This window comes from Paroedura picta, chromosome 2 (genome assembly GCF_049243985.1).
Source record: "Paroedura picta isolate Pp20150507F chromosome 2, Ppicta_v3.0, whole genome shotgun sequence".
Classification (NCBI taxonomy): domain Eukaryota; kingdom Metazoa; phylum Chordata; class Lepidosauria; order Squamata; family Gekkonidae; genus Paroedura; species Paroedura picta.
In genome coordinates this window covers 145,326,666-145,347,826 of record NC_135370.1, presented here as the reverse complement: position 1 = coordinate 145,347,826, position 21,161 = coordinate 145,326,666, and the positions used below count along the sequence as shown (strand labels likewise).

Genomic DNA, 21,161 nt, shown 5'->3' with positions numbered 1-21,161 from the left:
GGGGTTTTTAAACAAAACCTGTTTGCTCCAGGAAATTTTGATTCCTTGCCGCAACAACAAAACCCAGGTATGGCAGCTGGCTTTTCACATGCTCTACTCCTGATTTTCTGGGCAGTTAATCCATAAGCACTGGGATTGGTTTGTAGATGCTTTTCATGCATCCTCCCTCTGCATTTTCACAGTTGTGGAAGTCAGTTTATTTTCTTCTACATGTGTCTTTAATAAGAAGGACTTTCAAGGGTGGGTGTTGTTATCACTGGTGTTTTAGGGAGCATCACAGCACGCCTCAGCTTTCAAAAGGCAGTACAATAATGATATAATGCTGGAACAGTGTCACAATAGGCTTAACAGTTTCTCTAAATTCCCAGATTGCTCCCCCCCCCCCCCAAGGCAAGTCTCTATTACCTTTCCATTTTCCTCATATCCTCAACAAGGGGCTGGACACAGAATTAAAAAAAAATGAAAGCTGGGAAGTCAGAGAACCTGCTACTGTTACAATGTCTAGCCAACATGTTCTTTGCTCGCCTGGTTTCCTTTTTCTACTGACCAATTCTAGCATAATTGTTTTCACCAAGGTGTTGGATTGCAAGATATGGCCAAAGTAAGTGAGCTGGAGTTTCATGATTTTGCCTTCCAGTGATATATCAGGCTTTATGCATTCTAGTATTTCCTAGTTTGTGACTTTTGCTGTCCACGCAATCCACAGAAACCTTGTCCAGCACCAGAGCGCAAATGAATCAATTCTCGTCTGATTTTTTCATCGTCCAACTTTCACAGCCATAAGTGGTTATTGGAAATATGACAGATCAGACTAATTTACACTTGGTAGTCTGGCTTCTGTTCTTGCTTTTCCATGCTCTGTTCAAGCTTATCATTGCTGAGTGACCCAGAGCAATTTGACGTTTTATTTCCGTACTGCAATCACCGCTCTAATCCACTTGTGATCCAAGAAAAATGAATTCTTGAATGCATTCAATCTCTTCACCATCAATTGTTATTGTGGCATGTCTGTTTTTGCAGTGGTCATTATTTTTGCCTTTTTAATGTTTAAGAAGAGGCTGAACGTCTTGCTTTCTTCTCCACAACAGTCTAATCATCGAAAAGTCGGCTGAATGCATGTGGGAGTAGGCAGGATAAAGAAAACTGACATAAGCATTATGCATGAGGAGAAAGGTAACTTGGAATCAGCTTCCAGAAAAACACACTGGTCACAAAAAGGGGTCACCAAAAAAAAAAAAAAAAAACAAAACAGGTAAAAACCAGGGAAATAAACAAATGCATGTAAAAATTAGGAGGTAAACTAAAGCACTACAGTTCCAGAATCAGTGGTAAACAGTTAATTAGAAATTTAGAGCACTTTAATAATCTCACATTTAATTAACTATAGCTGAGAAATACAGCAGTTATTATACAGGTTAATAATACTTCTTATTGTAGTATTACATTCCCACTGTATAGGAAAAAATACACAGTGCCCCAAAAAGTAGGCATACATGGATGTTATTTTCACTGAGAGTGGGCTTGTGTTTGTGTCTCACTCTCTCACTTAAACACACAGCAAAAGCGATGAGATACAATGTGTTGTTCACAGCGTAGCCACTTAGCAAGGGGAATGCAAAACATATTTTTTAAAATGAGTCACTGCGGCTTTGATGGAAAGGGCACATGTACATTTGTTTGATAGCAAATGCAGATTAGCCTGTTAGGAATCAGAGGCAAGCAGAGTTTTTTTAACTATTCTCACAAAACGGTGCATATACAGAAGCCCAAGGATACCCAGGGACCTTGTCTAAAACAACTGAAAGAGCAGTTCTTAATGTTATGCATGAATTCCAGAGGATAACTATGTGTAGCCTGCTGAAGTGAATACATACAAAAAATCTTGTGATATCTTAAAGATCATTTACATTTTCATGGAATAAAATTTTTCTAAACAAGCATTGAAATAAATATAAATTATGCTGAAATAAGATTTTGTTAGCCTTTGAGACTCCTGTTTACTTTGGTTATATATAAAAAACTAGTAATCAAGCCCGCTGTACTTACAATACAGTGGGCGCTAGATCATGGTCTCGCGGCCGGCGAGTCTGCAGGCCGCCGGCACGCGGGACATGGCGGCCTGACGCGTCTGCCGGCAAGGGAGCAACTTGCGAGCCGCGCTACGTGCGCTCGCAATTGCTCCTTTGGCGGCAGGGCGGGAATCGGAGAGGCTGATTGGCCCCGCCTGCCGATTGGCTTCGCGCCTGCCGATTGGCCCCACCGATGGTCTGTCCGGAGGAAGGGGCCAATCGGCACCCTTCCTCATCCTGGACAGAACCCGCCCTAACTCCTCCCCCCAAGCCCTTACGGCTTTATTTAGTCTGCGGCGCCCACAGCGGTGCCGCGGGCAGGGTTAGGATAGTGCTAACTCAGACCCAAGGTCTATTTAGTTCATCATTCTGTTTTCTAGTATGGCCATCCAAGTAAATTGAATAGTCTAAAAAGCAAGCACATAGAGGCCGAAGCCTTCTCCCTCTTGCTGGCACCAGCAAATGGTATTCAAAGGTACAGTGCCTCTAAAAGTGGAAGTTCTACTTAGCCATTGATAATTTTTTAATCATGATTTTTTCCAATGCCTTTAAAAGCCATTTAAATTAGTGACAGTTCTATACTTCTTTTGCCTGAATGGAAACAGAAATGGGAGCTGCTTTCAATCAGGGACATAATGAGTTAATACATTAAAAGTACTTCTTTGCATGGCTTCTGGTTTAAATAAGAGGGCTCCAGCATTTCTTGAGTAAGCATGCACATCAACAAAGGGAAGAGTAATCAAAATTTAATATGAGCAGCAAAATGTCAGCAATCTTCAGTAGCATCTTCCTGAAATTCCCCCATGGCCAAAGTACCAAGTAATCACAACGACCTCACAGCAAAGAGCACTGTATGTGCCCTTGCTGTCTTACAAATAAACATTTCTATTTCTCAGAAAAAGTAAGTACTGCTCTTCCAACTGAGTCAACAGAAGCTAGAACAAACACCATTACAATCCACTAGGATGGCAGGCTTCCCAACTCCAATACAGCAGCCTCCAGCTGAATATTTGCAACGTGTAACAGGATGGTAGACAAGCAGTTCTGTGTGAAATGCACTTGAATGCTAAAAAAGGAACACATTTCTAGAGATGTCTTACTGGATTTATTGCTGATCAGATTGTCCTTATCATGCAGCAGATGCAAAAAAATTGTGCAAATAAATAATGGAATCATCCACAAATTTGTCCCTGGAAAGCTCCAGCTATGCTTATGTCACTAGAACATTTCTAACAATGAACAATTCTTGAAATGTATAATATAATCCAGAATGCCTAGTATAATCCAGAAGACTATTTACCTAACACTTATTGGGGGTGGGGGGGGAAGATATACACATTCACAGAGAAGAGGTCCATCAATGGCTGCTAGAGATTATGAGCAATGGGAACCTCCACATTCAGAAGCAGTAAATCTCTGAATACTAGTTCTGGAAATCAGCACCAAGAGGAGGTCTTGGCCCCTGTGCCCTTTGTCCTGTTTGTTGGTCCTTCAGAGCAACTGGTTGGCTTCTAAGTAAGACAGGATGCTGGACTAGATGGAACACTCCTTTGATCCAGCGGGGATTTTTATATGCAGGCTACCTAGCAGAGCTTAACTTAATTATATCAGAGGACCAATTAATTTGCAAAACCAGTCAATGAGTTGTTACTGGGGAGCTCTAAAAGAAAACATGTAAGACATAATTTGACATTTACCCCTTCCTGCACCTGGTGTTCAGGGTCAACATGGAGATTCCCCATTTAGTTATCAAGTTTAATACTAGTATATAGGTCTATCCCCCCTATTCCATGACATTATCTAATTTTTGTAAAGCCTTCATCACTTCATGCACCAATTGAGGTGTGAATATGTATTTCATTCTGTCCACTGCTACACTGCTTTCAAACTTGTTCAGGACATAGTCTCTTTGCTACTTTCAGCCAGGAATGTTTTATAAAGAAAATGGTAGAAATTCTAAGGGTGGCCAATACTATACTACGAGCAGCCAATATGTACAAACCTAGCCTTAGCAATAAGGGTCACCCTCTTCTTTCTCAAAGCCTCAATACCTCTACATTCCCTGTGTTTGTTCTTCGTGTTCCAGACTCATCAAAAAAGCACACTTCACAAATGCCAAACCAATCCATCATGTAATGCAATAGTTCACCAAGTATGCTGTGAAAATCTGTGGTATTCTGACTGAACAGCAGAATATGTGTGGCATTCAGAATCAAGAGGAAAGGTGGGGTGCAAATATTTTCATACGTACAACAGCAAATATACATTATTTATATTCTATAGGGCATCTCAACTGTTCAAGTCACAGCACGTACATTATGCCACTAGAGCATACATAAAAGCCTTGTAAGGTCAGCCAGTATGAGATTTTTCTGACATTTCAAATTGAAAGCCTAATGAAAATAATTGCTTGCGCCTTTGCTGCAGTGACTAAAAACGTTGTGGCAGCACCCATAAAGATCAGTGAAATTTCATTACTTTCACACTAAAATCTGATTCAGGCGCACCACTGAATGTGCTCTCTGTTTGCCACGTGTTTTGTAAATCCCAAGAAAGTGCCATTTCCACCCCTCCCCCGGGAGGGAATTTGCAGTAATCTAAAGCGGAAGCTCAAAAATCATATTGGCTTCCTCCATTGTTTCCCACCTCAAAATGATAATGTTTGAGATCCAACCAATGCTGTGTCTTTGCCCGCCCTCCTCCACTCTCCACTGTTTTTTAAATTTTGTTTTTGAACATGATTACATTACAACACAGTTCCAAAGTAGCACAAGCATGATACACTACCTCCCCTTCCAGCAGGATTCACTGTTCAAGGGAACACTCTTTGTCAATTACATGGAGGGACATGGAGACTGGTCAGTTTCAGGCAGGAGTCTACCAATGTTAATTTCATTTGGCACCTTGTTAGTTTTACAACATAATGTAATGACAATTAAAAAAAAATAATAACAGCATGCACTAAATGTAGGGAAGGAGGGAGAAAATTAACGATATAGGAGTAGGGTAGCTGACAGATGGCTGCCTTGTGAATGTAGTTGGTGCACAGGGTTCTAGGGAAGGAGACAGTAGCCACTTTTTCAGCTCCACCTTACTTTTTAAAAAGAATTGCCCAACTGTAAATCTCCTAACTGTGATCTTGGCTGGTATTTTTTTTAAAGGTGCAGGTACACACATTGATTCTTTATTTTGTTTTCTTTTTCAATAACCTCAGGAGTTTTTCTACAAGCCTGGTAGATCACTCAGGTTTGTAAAAACATCTTCCCTTTCCTTTTCATTCTACGCTCTAGAGCCAAATTGAGAATCAGATATGCAATGTGTAAAATATTAGATGATGTAATGTTCCTATTTTAAATATCAGCATGAATTATATTTGTAATTGTCTCTTTGTCAAAGAATTTACAAATAGCAATGCACTCAAAACGTTACCAATGGCCTAAGCTTATGATTCGGAGAAAGATGCTTTCATTCAAATTACAATATTTATTCTTTTGGGACAGGATTAGAATCTTTGATTTGGTCATGGCTAGCTTGCTGGGGGGTAAACGGTAATGACTGGGGAAGGCACTGGCAAACCACCCCGTATTGAGTCTGCCATGAAAACGCTAGAGGGTGTCACCCCAAGGGTCAGACATGACCCGGTGCTTGCACAGGGGATACCTTTACCTTTTTAGCCATCATTAATGTTATATATCTGAGATACATCAGCACCATCTAGTGGCCATTCCTTTCCATTCCAAACAGACCTATTAATGGTTCAAATCAGTAACTCCTAATAGAAGACCATTTTCATACCGCAAGACAACAGATCTGAGGAACCCAGTGGCTTTCAGACAGAATGTTAGATCATGGTTTTGCATTGCACAAATTAATGCCGGCTGTGTGATTTTTTCCCCGTTGCCATTACATCTGAAACAGCAGTTGCCTTCCAAATTAGAACTGAAAGCATAATTTATGGTGGGGTAGATCAGCACTATAAGTTAAGAGGCAAATAAGCCATAGAGGCAAATAAGTAGATCAGAATGCATATATTAATTTTTGCCGCTTACCTGGGGGGTTGTTTTTCTAAATGCATCTGTCCCTTGTATCACATCCTTTATTATTTTTTCCTTGAGAATGTTATATTCTTCAGGGCTCAGATTAATATCTTCCAAGTACTGATTACAAGAAGGGCACTGTCCACTGTAATATCAATAGAACCATAGACATCAGTGGATCTATCAGATGATCATAAAATATCACTATGTGAAATTTAATTTCAAGAAAAGATGACAAAAGCAGAATTCTACTGAAAGCGCTGCTTGCCTGATAGAAAAGGCCTTTGAAAGAACAGAGTATATAAAATACAAATTTTAAGTGTTTAAGAAAAATGAACTGAGCCATACATCGATTCATTGCTAATTCCTCCAAATTTCCAAGATTTTAGTTATTAACCAAGGTCAGAAACAAAGTTCCACTGGTCCTAATGTCTGATTGTGCATTATTTTTAATGGATATTTAGCTAATAAGGAACTGTTCCAAGTTCACTGAACCACAAGCTAGAAAATCAACTTAATTTCTATGATAAAAATTAGGATGATCAAAATGGCAAGAAAAAAAGACTAGGGCGCATAGCAATATACTAAACTAGAAAGATGAATTTGGCAGGTGACGTTCATGATATCTTGAAACACATTTATAAACACCAACTGCTTGACCTTAAGCTTTTTGCTGAGAAATAATCAGGAAGTATACAGAAAGCACCATAAGAACCTAGAGAGAGCCCTGCTGGATCAGTCCATCCAGGGGTAGTCAAACTGCGGCCCTTCAGATGTCCTTGGACTACAATTCCCATGAGCCCTTGCCAGCAAATACTGGCAGGGGCTCATAGGAATTGTAATCCATGAACATCTGGGGGGCCGCAGTTTGACTACCCCTGGTCTAGACCAGCATTCTGTCTCGCACACTGGCCAACTGTACCTCTGGTGGCCCAACAGGGCATACAAGAATATGAGACTTATTTTACATGCTGTGGTTCTACCAATTTACAAAACATGATTTTATTCTCTGATCCTTCTTACATCATTCCATAACTGAGGTCTAGTTTTCACAAAGTGCATACGTGCTGGTGAACTGTCTTCCTGGATGTTGGTCTTCCTAGTCTTCACTTTCCTTGCCCCAGAGAGGTCAATACGTTTGCTCAATATTAAACAGCTGGGTGGTTTTACATGTAATCATTTCAGTTCTGGTTTAGACCACTTGAATACTGAAAGGTATTTCTATCGATACTTACCGAGGTATGTAATAAACAAAGAACATATGATAATGAAAACAAAAGATAAAAGGAAGCTAATTCTAAGAACTATCTCAATATTAGATATGATACTGTGTTTTGAAGACTATTTTTATAGTCATTGTCATGCATGTTTTACCTATTTCCAATTTTTTTAAAATATAACAGCCCAGAAGCTTGAAGTCAATTTTGGTAACAAGGAGCAAACTAAAAAATGGGTTTCTTTCAGAAACATGATCGGCATGATCGGTAATATGATGTGCTCTAGTTATGTGTCAGATTGGAGATTCATCATCAGTTTGCACCCTGTGTATAATGGATTCTAAATCAGCATATGTACTATTACACCTTGAATTAAGCAGGAATCTCTACAACATTCAATAACTATTTTATAAAATAATTCAGAATCATTCAGAATCTTATGTTGGTTGAAAAAAATCTTATGTTGAAAAAAATCTTGCTTGAATCTATTATAATGTAGATTGTTACAGTGTACTCTTATTTGTTCCCAAAAAGAAATCTCAGAATTACCAGTGTGCAATTTATCAGAAAAATGACATGCCTAACATAAATCTGAAGCTACGGTCATGAATGGTTTCTACTGGCCCTTAAAATCAAAGCTTAAGAGAAAAATATAACGTACAGCTTTGAAAAAAGAAACATATTTACCTATTTTTTATGGTAGTTAGGTTTCCTTTCCAGTTCTCTCCAGGAAGGCTACAAAAGATTCCACAAACATTAAAATCCAGTATAACAACTAACCACAGGTAAAAGTCAGGGGGAAAGAACATCCTATCAGTTCAGACACATTAAGGCCGCAATTCTTTCGCGTATTACTTTTTATTTTATTTATTTCTTATATTTTCGCCTGAGTATGGCCCTTTGAACATCATGAGACACTTAACAAAATGTGCTTAGGTTTTATTAGGTTTATGATATTTCTATTTTTCCCTCCAAGGAATTTAGGCTAGTTTATATGGTCTCTCCCATTTTTTATTCACAACCAACCCATAGGATGAGATAGAAAGGGCAGCCCAGCAGCAGCTGCTGAACTACACTGCTGAGTGGGCATAGTTCTCACCAGTCCAAGTTTTAGTCACACCACAATGGCTTTCAAAATCAAGATGTGTGGCTGCAATCCTATGCAAAAAATGTTGTGCAGTCATTATTAGCTCATGCAAAATCCAAAACCAAATAACAAAATGCAAGTAATACCTATTTATTGGACCAACCAGTGCTATGCGCACCTACTTGATCTTACTTTAAGGTGTTCCGTATCTGAGGGAACTTTATTTAAATGCAAATATAAAAACAATTAAATCCCTAATTAAATCCTTAATTTAATAAGGGTGGCATATGCTAAGTTATGAGCCTCTTGTGGCGCAGAGTGGTAAGGCAGCCGTCTGAAAGCTCTGCCCATGAGGCTGGGGGTTCAATCCCAGCAGCTGGCTCAAGGTTGACTCAGCCTTCCATCCTTCCGAGGTCGGTAAAATGAGTACCCAGCTTGCTGGGGGGTAAACGGTCATGACTGGGGAAGGCACTGGCAAACCACCCCGTATTGAGTCTGCCATGAAAACGCTAGAGGGCATCACCCCAAAGGTAAGACATGACTCGGTGCTTGCACAGGGGATACCTTTACCTTTTTTTATGCTAAGTTAGATGGCTGGCAGCAGCCCAGCAGCCCCAGGAGCAGAAGTGATGTCAGGCTTCATGAGCTGACATTGGCATGCTGACTGGTCCTCTAGAAATTCTATGGTATTACCACAGAATTTCTAGAGTACCTGCTGACATCTGAAAACCTGGATGTGATGTCAGCAGGTAGCCTAACATCACTTCCTCCCCCCACTCTTTCTCCTTCTGGCCCAAGAGGCAAGGGTGGGTGAAAGAACCCTACTCTGGGGGACTGCTCACCCAAAGTGGGTACTCGGCAAGCCTGCTTCTGACACCCAGAATATGTTTCAGTGATCAGAAGTATTTCTGCAAGATGCCTGATCTTTTAGTTCAACATCCATTTAAAAATATTTATTGTAGGCATTTGGTTTTTTAAAAAATATTTATACCCTGGCCTTCCATTTGGCTCGAGGCACAAGGATTTCAACATGGCTTGGAAATTACTTATTATATGCTGAAGTGTTGACAGGCTCTATGAAAAAGATTTACAGTGCAGTCCCAAGAAGAATCATGCCCTTCTAAATCCACTGACTTCAATGGTCTAAGGATGGCACTCAGCCAGCAGCTGAGCCCTACAGCACTCTTTTTTTTTGGAATATAACAGCCCTGGTGATAGAACCCAAGGGAAGCAGACTGACTCTATGACTCTATGACTGATAGTATGTCTGTATGATGCAAAGAGACAATTTAACAAAATGGGAAAGTGGTTTAGCTTCCTCATAATCCCTTCCAACATGATAGGAGAAAAGCTCCTCTTCTCTTACTGGTGACTACTCACATCTCCATAGGTAACCTTGTCTCACACGTGGAGAATCAGAGACAAGATTTTGCTATGCTCTGTATGTCAGGCACACAGGCAAAAGGTGAAGGAATCTAGTAATGTGGCATGTTTGGTTATTTCTTAGCACCAAGAAACAATATTTAAGGTTAACATCTTTAAACAGCCCGTGGCGCCACGGGCGGGCGCCACGGACTATATAATTCGTTAAGCCCCCTAGAGGTGGGCTTTGTCCGTGATGAGGAAGGGTCCGGGTTGGACCCTTCCTCACGACAGACAATCGGAGGGACCAATCGGCAGGCGCGAAGCGCCTGCCGATTGGTCCCTCCGATTCCCAGGCTGAGCAACTGCGAGCCACGCGCAGCGCGGCTTGCAGTTGCTCCCGGTCTGACGCTGCGGGAGGCGCGAAGCGCCTCGCGCAGCGTCAGACCGCCGCCCGAGGGAACCCCCAGCAGTCGCGCGAAGCGCGGCTGCTGGGGATTCCCTCCTTGCCGGTCTGATGCTGCGGGAGGCGCGAAGCGCCTCGCGCAGCGTCAGACCGCCGCCCGAGGCAACCCCCAGCAGTCGCGCAAAGCGCGGCTGCTGGGGATTCCCTCCTTGCCTTGGAAGGCCCCCCCTCCCTCCAGCTCTGGAGACAGACAGGACGTCCTCGGGAGTCCCGGCAGCCCCTCGGAAAGATCCAGCTCTGACAGAGATTCCGCAAATGCTGCTGGGACCTCCATGGCTTCAGATTCAGCAATGAGGTTTGGCGAACAGGACGGGGAGGTGCTGGCGGTGCCTGACGAGGCCCAGCTGCCTCCCTCAGCGGTGATGTAGGACCCCGAGGGAGAGGTGGGTGGGGAGCAGATGGCAACCCCCCTTTCAAAACCGCACGAGGCAACCCCCCTTTCAAAACCCCTTTTTATAAAGGGGCTTTGAAACTAGTTGCTTATAATGCTCAATCTGTTGACGTCCAAAATCAGGCTGAACCATCTTAACTAGCATCAGATATACAGTCCACCCGGGTGCCAACATATGGGAGTAGGGAGTAAGTACCATACTACCTCATACCTTTATAATCCCACGTTCTGCACTGCCCACGCTACAGTCGATTGAGCAGTCTGTTATTTGCATTGTCCTTCAGTTTAGTACTCCTATTGCATTCTTCACTGTATATCCTATACTGTATGTTCACATTACTGCTCATAGTGCCGATCAGTTTTGTACTATTTATGTCGTTAATTCAGTGTCCTATAATGCAGACTTACAGTTTGCCCCAATCTTTCTGTACTCTTATAATCTATTTTCAGTCACAGTGAGAAAGACGGGCTATAAATAAGCTAAGTAAATAAATAAATTTACCTTATAAACCACTGCCTGATGCTCTGCATTAGTGCTTCTCCAGGATATACCTGATTATCTCTTAAGAAAGAGAGGATTTGAACGAGTTTGGCTTTCCAGTGGTCATCCTTCACACTTTTGCCAACGTCAAAGAATGCCTGTATGGTATCCAAGTACGGCATCAAATCGTTTGCTATCATCTCATAAAATAGTTCACATGCCAGATCTAAGTCCTGGTTAATAAGGGCACCCTTGATGCAATCCCCATAGTTTCCTTTTGAAGGGGTTATGACTTTTTTCATCTTCTCCAGAAGAGACAACCCCTCCTTCCAGCGTTGAGAACCACTCAGACCTCTGATGAGGAGACTAGAAGCTGATGTTTCTAGAACCTTATATCTGGCTTTCATAATGTCATGGATATCATATATCTCTTCCACATTGTTCTGAGCAACGCACAGAGTCAAGTATTTCACCAAAATAGCATAGCTAATATCCCCCTGCCGATCAGCAAGGGCAACAAGCAAGGATTTAGCCACATCTAAGGGACTACGGTGAGCAATCATTTGTTCCAACATCAACTCTTCAAACTTTCTAATTGTTCCAAATTCTTCTTTCATCTTCCCCCACTCCTCCACACTCAAAGGTTTTTCTGGAGGACGGAGGATCATCTTTTTAGAAGAAGTGGGTTTTGTTATATCTGCAAGAGAGTCTTGAGTCTCTGATCTCCTTTTGGAAGCTCCAGCAGCAAACAGGTTGAAAGGGCGAGGAGAGAAATTGTATCTCCCAGCTCTGTTCTGGCTTATATCATCCTCTTTTTCTCTAGATTTTAACTTTGGAGTTCCTTTACAAATTATTTTGGGATCCAAGGGTTCTGCAAACTGAGGTGATGTGGTACAAATTAAGCACCCAAATACAGTAGGTAATTGGCGAAGATGCAGAATAGGACAGAGCATCTGACATTCCTTTAATGATGTGTGTAATAACCAACTGCTCGTTTGGCAAAAGAGTGCCATGATAACAGAAAAAATTGCAAGAAAGAAACAAATGTCTTTTGTAGTACAAAAGAATATTGAAAATCTTCACAAAACTTGAGACAAGAGAGGACAGAAGTCACTTGTAAAATGAGCAGTCCAATCTTGTCAGAAGAATCAATACAAAAAACAAGCATTCTCTTTCCTCAAAAGGCCGAAGAACATCTGCTGAAGTTCTTTCATCTCTCATGAATACAAACTGCAAGTAGTACAATCATGTGAAATATTAATTAATTAAATTAATTAAAGATTAATTAAGTCAGGTCAGGCTAGAGAAAAGCAAATAAAACTTTGTTGGTCTTAAAGATGCCACTGGACAACATTTTTTCCAATGAGTTTACATTTCTACAAAGCAACTCAAAATTTTATATAGATAATTATATAAGCACAATTTTAGCAAGCTGAGAAAGTCTTATTACCCATGGTGCAACCAAACAAGATTTCAGGAACCCCAGGGGTAGGCAAGTAGCTCTTCTGATCTCTGACTGATAATATTCAAATAAGAAGAACAAGAAGCCACTCATCTACCGCTACCCTGAACAGTACAATGCAAAGAGAGGTACATTTTAATGTTACCCTCTCTATGGCTTATGGGACATAATCCTGATGATTTTCACCACCATTCGAAAATACTTTTAAGTTTCATGAGACCCTTTGTGTGGCCTTCAATCACAAGGGAAGCTTTCCATTCACAAGTTGGGGACTAACTCGGGAGATCTTGTTAACCTAATGTCATTAGAAAGGTCCATGTTTCTGCTAGGAGACAAACTGTTGGTGTTATGAATTAGCAAAGTCAAATGACAAAGCTATTGCAATCTGATCATTCTGGGTCTCAGAATGCCTCAACTTGGCTTGGTTCACACTTGTAGGAGAATGAGGTGGTAATGAGATGTCAAACCCTTCAGGGACAAAATGGACTGCACCACTTCAACCTGCAGAAAGTGGGTTCCTACTTTGGATGTTGCATCATATTTAAAAAGTATAAATATGAAAACACCATAGCAGGAATACCCTTGCTCACTGTGCCATTTTTCTTTGTTTATGGAGATCTTTTTTTTTAATTCCAAAATGTGACCATCTGTGATTATCACCTCATATCCAGCTGATGTCTTAATAGGGATGCCAGTTTCCAGGTGGGTCCTGGGGATCCCCCACAATTAAAACTCCTCTCCAGACTACAGAGACAAGTGTTCCTGGGGAGAAAAGGATACTTGGGAAAGTGGGCTCTACCACATTGCTCCCCAATGAGACCATTACTCTATACAGGCTTCATCCCCTAAGGATCTGGCAGCCTTACCTTCCCATCTCCTGCTGGTGACCAGTGGGGACCTGGCAACCCAAACTCTGAAGAAATGACTCTACTTACAATTTTGGCCGTTTTTGATTGCTTACGTCTTCCTTAAAAGAAATCATTACGAGCCGGCTAGCAACCGCACAAACTGCAATCCTCTGATCTCACTATCATTCAGTGAACATTCAAAGATAAAAGGCGAACAAACCAAGCTCAGAAATGATTTTGATTTCTATTCCCTCGCACGCTTACATTATTATCTCACAGATTGTGCAGACAATCACCGGCACTCTAATCCACTCGCCCGTAAAAGCGGGCCAAACTCTCGGCATGGCACAGAAAACGTTTTCCGGAAGCCTGCCCCCACAGAGGTTTCTGCCACTTGTAGTACTTCCTTTTTCGAAGCTTTCGGCCAATTGAAGACCTCTTCCTAGGTCGGCTGACTATTACCCGAGATCTCCAGGACCCAATGAAAACGGGCAGGGGTTACTACCTTTGTTGACAGTCTATAATAGCCATTTATTGATATTGAATAAAAACTCTGTTGATCTCTGGTCTCAAATTTGGTTCTGCGGCTTCAAACCAATACGGTTACTCGCCTGAATCTATAATAGCCATGTTGTTTAAGGGCACCTGTGCGCGAAAACCGTTGCCCTTCCGGCCGCGTCTTTTCTCCCGGTAGGTAAGATGGCGGCGGCGCAGAGGGGAACACGTCACGTGATGCGGGTGCCCTGGTCCGGAGGTTCGGCGGTTAGTGGCGGTGAAGGGAGCGGGGCAGTTGGTTGGCTAGGGCGGAAGCGTCGCGGGATATGGATTGGAAGCAGGCGCTGAAGAGCCGCCTGGCCGCAAGCGCCGACCGTAAGTCTGTGCGCGGGGACAGATGCTCTTAGGTCGCGCTTGTGTGGCCGCGGGGGCCCTGAGGAGGGAATAGCTGACCGTTGGAGGAAGGCTCCGGGCCTGCAGTGCATGTGGGCCTTCGCTGCTCAGGCTTTGGTTGGCTGGCTCCGTGGTGCTGCCTCCAGGAAGAGCCCTTTTCCGTGCGCTTGTGGGCTGCTGCTCTCAACCCGATCCCACCACCCCCACGCGCAGGTGCTGTTTGTAACACCCGCCCCCCCCCCAAAAAAAAAAGTGTTTTAAATAGTTATTTTTGAATGCATAGTGTTTCTGTGATTAGGAGTTATTTTTTTAACTTTTAAAACAGTGGTTCCAAAGCTTCCTTCCCCTACCCCACTGCACAAAAAAGTATTATTTAGACTAGCATTTATATATCTATATCTAATAACAATAAAATTCTGAACCATAGTAATTAGTCACACATTAATTCAAAATCCAAATAATACTTTTCAGTTTTAGAACTTAATCTAGTGATTCCAGCTTTTCAGTGTCTGACAGGCATTTAGCCAGAATCTTGAGCACCACAGTTAGGGACTGCTTTGCTGTTCAGTAAATTCTTAATGTGATAGATGGACTTGATGAAGTTATATCAGTTTCCCGGTGTCTAATTTAAAGTAAGCAGGATTTTTCAGTCACCACATTTAGTAATCTGGAGTTCATTTCTTTGCTTGAAGAGAGTTGAACAACCATACAGAAACCATGTTCCACCAAATATGATCCTAGAAATGCAGCAAGGAACTTCTTAACCACTGTACATTGGGCAGAATAGGGATCAGAAATTTCCTCTGTATTCCACCTCCATTGCCCCCTGCTTCCCCCTTGATCCTTTGCACCTCTCAGATAATCCTATCACCCCCCAGGAGAAAATGTCTCCCACTTTGGGAACCACTGTTTAAAGTGACATTTCTACTGCCTAGGCCCATTATCACGTTGATCTTAGTACCATTACTTAGAAGAGTGGTCTGGTTTTCCTACCCAATGAATCACAATTTCCATACAATTTTTTTTTGGCCCAGGTTCAATACTGTATAAAAGTGGGCTTTCCCAATTTACATTTCTGTAAAGTTTGAGGTTGACTCAGCCTTCCATCCTTCCGAGGTCGGTAAAATGAGTACCCAGCTTGCTGGGGGGTAAACGGTAATGACTGGGGAAGGCACTGGCAAACCACCCCGTATTGAGTCTGCCATGAAAACGCTAGAGGGCGTCACCCCAAGGGTCAGACATGACTCGGTGCTTGCACAGGGGATACCTTTACCTTTACCTTTAAAGTTTGAGGAAAGATTGCAACAAAGTCTCAGTGATTGCCCCTTGGGCAGAAAAAAATTGAATTTTTCTGGTCCTGCCCACATGGCAGTTTTTTCCCCTCGGTCTTGTTCCCACAGTAACTATCCACCCCTACTTAGGGTGTGTGTGTCATAACTGGCAACTGAATATCATTATATCACTACTAGAACATTACAATAGTTTAATTTGGGTATAAGCTTTTGTGTGCATGCATACCTTGTCTGATACATAGAAATATTTTCCCCTAAGTCACCACTATTTCTACCACTACTACTTCTACATCACATCATCATTTATTGGCTGCCCCTCTCCTCAAGTGGAGAGAGAGGGCCTTGAATTTTTTTGGCCTTGGAAGCATGACTGGACACACACAGTTCTCACAGCTCATGTCAACTATATTTATTGCCCAATCACTGTAGCACTTTTTGACAATTACCTCCCCCTCCACATCCCTCTATGTTCAGGAAAACTTTTTCAATGTATCTGATGTTTCATGTTCATGCCATGAAAGTTTGTACTCAGAAAGAAACTTTGTTGGTCTTAAAGGTGCCTATGGACTCAAACTTTGTCCTGCTGATTCAGACCACAGAAGCCTGTCCCCATGTGGCAAACAAATGTGTGATTGTAAATGTTTGCAGGATGCTAAAACTGTAATGCTGCTGGTTATAGTGCATATGACGATTGAATGAAGCCAGATTAAATGCTAACAGAAGTTTGATCTGCAGTTCTCCTAACTAGCTATTTGCAAAACTTGCTATTTTAAGACAAGACTGTTTTCCTCTCTCCTACTTCTTCATTTCACAAAACTACACACAAACACCTTGTTGCTGCTTCCTATTTTCCAAGCTGGAAGGAGCACTCCAAAGCTATTTAGCTTTCTACTTCAGACCTAAACATTTAGGAAAGGCAGTCAAGTGATGTTCTTTCTCTGTGGGGTTCTCAAGCTTAAGTTTATATTTTACAGCTTTAGTGGTCAAAGAACAAAAGTAGCCCTAAGTTAAAGTCACCGTATATATAAGAGTCCATGTGATATACAACAGTAACTGTTCTTTATGGAAATGTCAGTCAATAAACTTTGCTATGTCTACAAACTGTCTATAGAATGTATTCATATGGGTAGTAAACTGATTCTGCTACCAAAGGACTTATGTTTCTCCTATCATTTCTTCCTATAATCAAGCACAAGAGAGGCACCAGCTGATTGCAGTCATCTCTGTCTTGTTGAATTGTATATCAAATTGTAACTTCTAACATCTTCGGGTGATTGTATGCATAAAATGATATATACAGATACATCTAGAGAGAGCGACAATGCACTTGGTTCCATAGCACTTGAAGAATTAAATGTAAGATGGATACAAGTGGAAAAGGGAATATTTTAATATAAATTTTGGGAAATCCCCTCCTGAATGGGGCAGCCTTTCTTTTTTCATATATTCAGAGTTTACTGAGATTCTAACAAGAGAGGTTTAAATTTGATTCCTTGTTTCTCAGAGCCTGTTGCTTGGCAAGTTACTATGGCATACAACTGTAAATTTTTCAGTGTAAGAAGCCACTGTAGCCTGTACTGGAATTACCAGTTCCTCAAGCACGATTACCAGTAAACACTGAAAGTACTTAAAGGTAAAGGTAAAGGTATCCCCTGTGCAAGCACCGAGTCATGTCTGACCCTTGGGGTGACGCCCTCTAGCGTTTTCATGGCAGACTCAATACGGGGTGGTTTGCCAGTGCCTTCCCCAGTCATTACCGTTTACCCCCCAGCAAGCTGGGTACTCATTTTACCGACCTCGGAAGGATGGAAGGCTGAGTCAACCTTGAGCCGGCTGCTGGGATCGAACTCCCAGCCTTATGGGCAAAGCTTTCAGACAGCTGCCTTACCACTCTGCGCCACAAGAGGCTCTTATAGTACTTAGAACTAAGCAAATAGTTTACCATTTTTGTGGAAGGTTTAGGTGTTATTAGTATTAAGTTAAATTAAGGATTTCCTCTTCCTGTAGTTTTAGTCTTGGCTAGAGTTGGATTTTTCTGTGATATAAAGAGAAAAGTGAATTGAAAGAGATATACAATGTACATAATATGAATATGTTTGAATATCAGATGTCAGAATGAACTACAGTTCATTGAACCAAACATGGTTAGTTTTCCTTTTCTGCTGCATTTAGTTTCAGAAATCCTTGTTTGACTACTTCCACTGGCAAAGGCTTTTCAACACTCTGCAGTCCTGACATAGTGATTCCAAACTAGCTGGGATTCTTGTATTTAACTTCTTGTATGATAATAACTGACCAGAATTCCAACTAGGATTTACTAGCTGGACTGTAGTTCTTGTTAAGATTCCTAGGTTGTGCGCTCTCTGCTTACCAGTTTTATTGGGGAAGTCAGCATTCAGACAAGAGCCTCTTGTGGCGCAGAGTGGTAAGGCAGCCGTCTGAAAGCTTTGCCCATAAGGCTGGGAGTTCAATCCCAGCAGCCGGCTCAAGGTTGACTCAGCCTTCCATCCTTCCGAGGTCGGTAAAATGAGTACCCAGCTTGCTGGGGGGTAAATGGTCATGACTGGGGAAGGCACTGGCAAACCACCCCGTATTGAGTCTGCCATGAAAACGCTGGAGGGCGTCACCCCAAGGGTCAGACATGACTCGGTGCTTGCACAGGGGATACCTTTTTACAGCATTCAGATATTAAGCTGGAGTTTAATCAAACTGTGCTTCAGCATGACAGCTGATTGCATTCAGTAAGTACAGGCTCACTATAAACAAACTTTGTAGTAGTTTGTAGTGGATTGTTTCACTTCAGATCATTTCATGTGCTCCCTGATTGGTTCTTTATTTTGTATGCTAGTTGCCACTAATAAGGCTCATGTTCTGTGCCACAATAACTTTGTAACTGCTTAGGGAAATCTTTCAAGAATAGATTGAAACAAATTATTGCAGGTTATGTAGAGGAAGTGAGAGATCAGTTTTGGAGGAAAGGCACTCATGGGACGTGGCTAGGAGGAAACATATGCTGCTCTGAGGAAACAGGTTACAGAGCTTGAAGGCTGAACAATAATTGTGCAGGGATGTATGTATATTGAACATCAATTTGTCGGTCCACAAGCCAAACTGTTTTGACTACTGATTTGGTAGAATACTATTGAGGCAAGATGGAATCATTTATATGTGAAAGTGTGTGGTCTTAATATAGTTCATATAAGTAAAGTGTAATTCCTCCTGTCTTGTGTTAACTAGCTAAAAGGAGTGATCAAGAGCTGAAGGATGAAGAGATGGAACTGTTTACAAAATACTATCTGGAATGGAAAGGAGGAAGAAAAAATGCCAGTACTTCCTACATGAACATCCCTCGGTTTTATTATAGGGTAAGTGATAAGTGATGAATTCATTACTTCCGTAACTATTGCAGATATGTTAAAAAAATTTTTTAAAGCCCTGCCTCTTGTACAGAATGAACTGTGACCAAGCAGTCAGTATCATTCAAACCAATTCTTCCCTATTGTGGAAGTGTAATATGCATGAACTTTCATATTTCCAAACCTCTACGGAATGCAGGAGTGAATTGGTTCGTATCAGCACAAGATCCCTTTGACAAAAAAACAAACAAAGAAGAAAGCTCTTCCTCCTCTCCTATATAGATCTTGGTTTTGAAGGTATTTTCTTCTTTGTGTAAAAGTATTGATTTAAACCAGCAGGTAAATTATTGCTGAAACACTGCCTGTCTTTATAGCCTATAGTTTTAACCAGAAGAGGCAGCACTTGATGGTTTTAGTTTTCCTTTGCTTGGAAAAATAAGAGAAGAATTATCTATTCTATGGCCCGACATAGGTGTGAGTTCTTCCCTCTAAGTCTTCGTTGTATCAACCCACCAAGTGGATCCCTGGAGAGCTGGTATATACATTTTCTAAATAAATAAAGACAAGTTGCTCTCCCAGGAGGGCTTTCTGAAACTCTGGCAGTAAGTTTTGCCTACGTTGCATGATGTTATGGGGCAGTCTGGCACACACTTAGACCTTAGCCTTAGCCTTTTTCTCAACATGGATTCCTTGGATCGAAATTGCAGGCTGCTATTTATTTATGTATATTTATTTTTAATTACACAGAATCATACATTAGCAAAACATCACAAACATAAAATCACTTAAGTAGCTAGCTATAGACAACCTCTGTATAAAAGTAGATCTGGTTAGAGAATATAATATGGATTGGAAAGTTTTGGATTCAAGATTTACTTCTGCTATGAACTATGGTTTATATCACACAAACAGTATACAAAGGATTAGATCTAGACCAAATTTTCTATCAGTGGAATGGAACTTTCCACTTTCTCCCCTTCCACCAGTTACCCTGAAATGTTCCTCTTCGAAGAACAGCGCAGAGGTAGTCTGTAGTGGGAAGAGGAAATTGGCAGAAATTTCTATTAGTGGACAATTGAGACTAATGATGGCTTTCATATTGTTCCTGAATTTCAAACATCAGTACTTTTAGGAGTAAAACAAATTATGTCATACAGAAAACAACAGTACAATCCTATGCAGTCTAAATCTATTGATTTCTGTGGACTTAGATTAACTACATAGGACTTAATTGCAAATGTCACAAAAGTTCTCACTTTATTTTCTCCCTGCTGTGTTCTCTGTGGGGGTTTTGGGGAGAGGGGAGGATTCAGAGATTTAATAATAATATGAAAGTTAAAAATATTTAAAACAATAATTAATAGAATATATTTCATTATTTATTTACCACTTTTATACCTTGCCTTTCTCCCCCAGTAGGAACTTAAAGTGGCTTATGTTATTGTCTGCTTCTCCTTTTTATCCTCATAACAAGTCTGTGAAGTAGGTTAGGCTGAGAACTTCCCTGGCACAGCAGGGATTCAGATCTGGGTCTTCCAGCTCCAGTCTGACATGCTAATCACTGCACCACGTTAGCTAAGTTAATAGGAAATTTTACTGTTTAGTAAATACCCATATAATAGGGCATATATGTGATATTGCCTTGTATGGATTCAGGCCATTAGTGCATCTAGTCCGGTACTTTGACTTGAAATGGTGTTCCTGTGTCCCAGGCACTTCTGGATCTTTCTGTTATCTAAAATTGTGTGACTGATAACTGTCTGCATGCATACTGCGTCTACTAACAACTGAGTTATGGTCACTCTGGTTCTAAAGCTTTGGCTGTATCATGCTGAATTCCTATTTATATTTAAAAATATTGTTGTGTTGCTGTTCAAATGATTATACCACTTTTCCTCCTGCTTTGATGGGCTGGCACACAAGTGGTGTCTGTCCTGTGTGGCTGGATTTGTTACATGTTATATTTTTGCAGTATTTCCTGCCATGGTTTCTTTTTTTCCCTTTCTTTTTTGGAGTAGCAAGGATGAGTTGATGCATATGGGGACAGAATTGAACCTCAGAGTGATTCAATGAGGAGAAAGTACCTGTTACACTAGAGGGAAGCTCTGAAGTTTGTGTTTGCCCTTTAGTGTTGGGATTTCAAAAACTTCCATGTCATAGGCAGCTCTGTTGGGGTGCTGTCCTCTGTTCATCACATCCAGCATC

The 21,161-nt window shown here is 41.3% G+C and overlaps 2 protein-coding genes across 15 annotated transcripts in view; one reads left to right on the top strand and one right to left on the bottom strand.

Moving 5' to 3' along the window:
* The window catches only part of PRORP (protein only RNase P catalytic subunit), a 59,209-nt gene extending 45,003 nt beyond the window's left edge, over positions 1 to 14,206 (bottom strand). For 2 of the 6 annotated variants that reach the window (XM_077323090.1, XM_077323094.1), the window contains exons 1-4: positions 13,685 to 13,861; positions 11,132 to 12,340; positions 8,011 to 8,058; positions 6,119 to 6,251 (exon numbers count right to left, since the gene is read on the bottom strand). In XM_077323090.1, coding sequence (XP_077179205.1) covers positions 6,119 to 6,251; positions 8,011 to 8,058; positions 11,132 to 12,123 — 1,173 coding nt within the window. In that variant the 5' untranslated portion in view covers positions 12,124 to 12,340; positions 13,685 to 13,861. Of the gene's footprint in view, positions 1 to 6,118; positions 6,252 to 8,010; positions 8,059 to 11,131; positions 12,341 to 13,507; positions 13,862 to 14,031 lie in introns of those variants that run through there. The other 4 variants (XM_077323093.1, XM_077323095.1, XM_077323091.1 and 1 more) reach the window with 3 other exon arrangements.
* The window catches only part of PPP2R3C (protein phosphatase 2 regulatory subunit B''gamma), a 65,196-nt gene that overhangs the window by 19,821 nt on the left and 24,214 nt on the right, over positions 1 to 21,161 (top strand). For 2 of the 9 annotated variants that reach the window (XM_077323102.1, XM_077323098.1), the window contains exons 1-2: positions 14,095 to 14,182; positions 18,838 to 18,965. In XM_077323102.1, coding sequence (XP_077179217.1) covers positions 18,873 to 18,965 — 93 coding nt within the window. In that variant the 5' untranslated portion in view covers positions 14,095 to 14,182; positions 18,838 to 18,872. The other 7 variants (XM_077323101.1, XM_077323096.1, XM_077323097.1 and 4 more) reach the window with 6 other exon arrangements.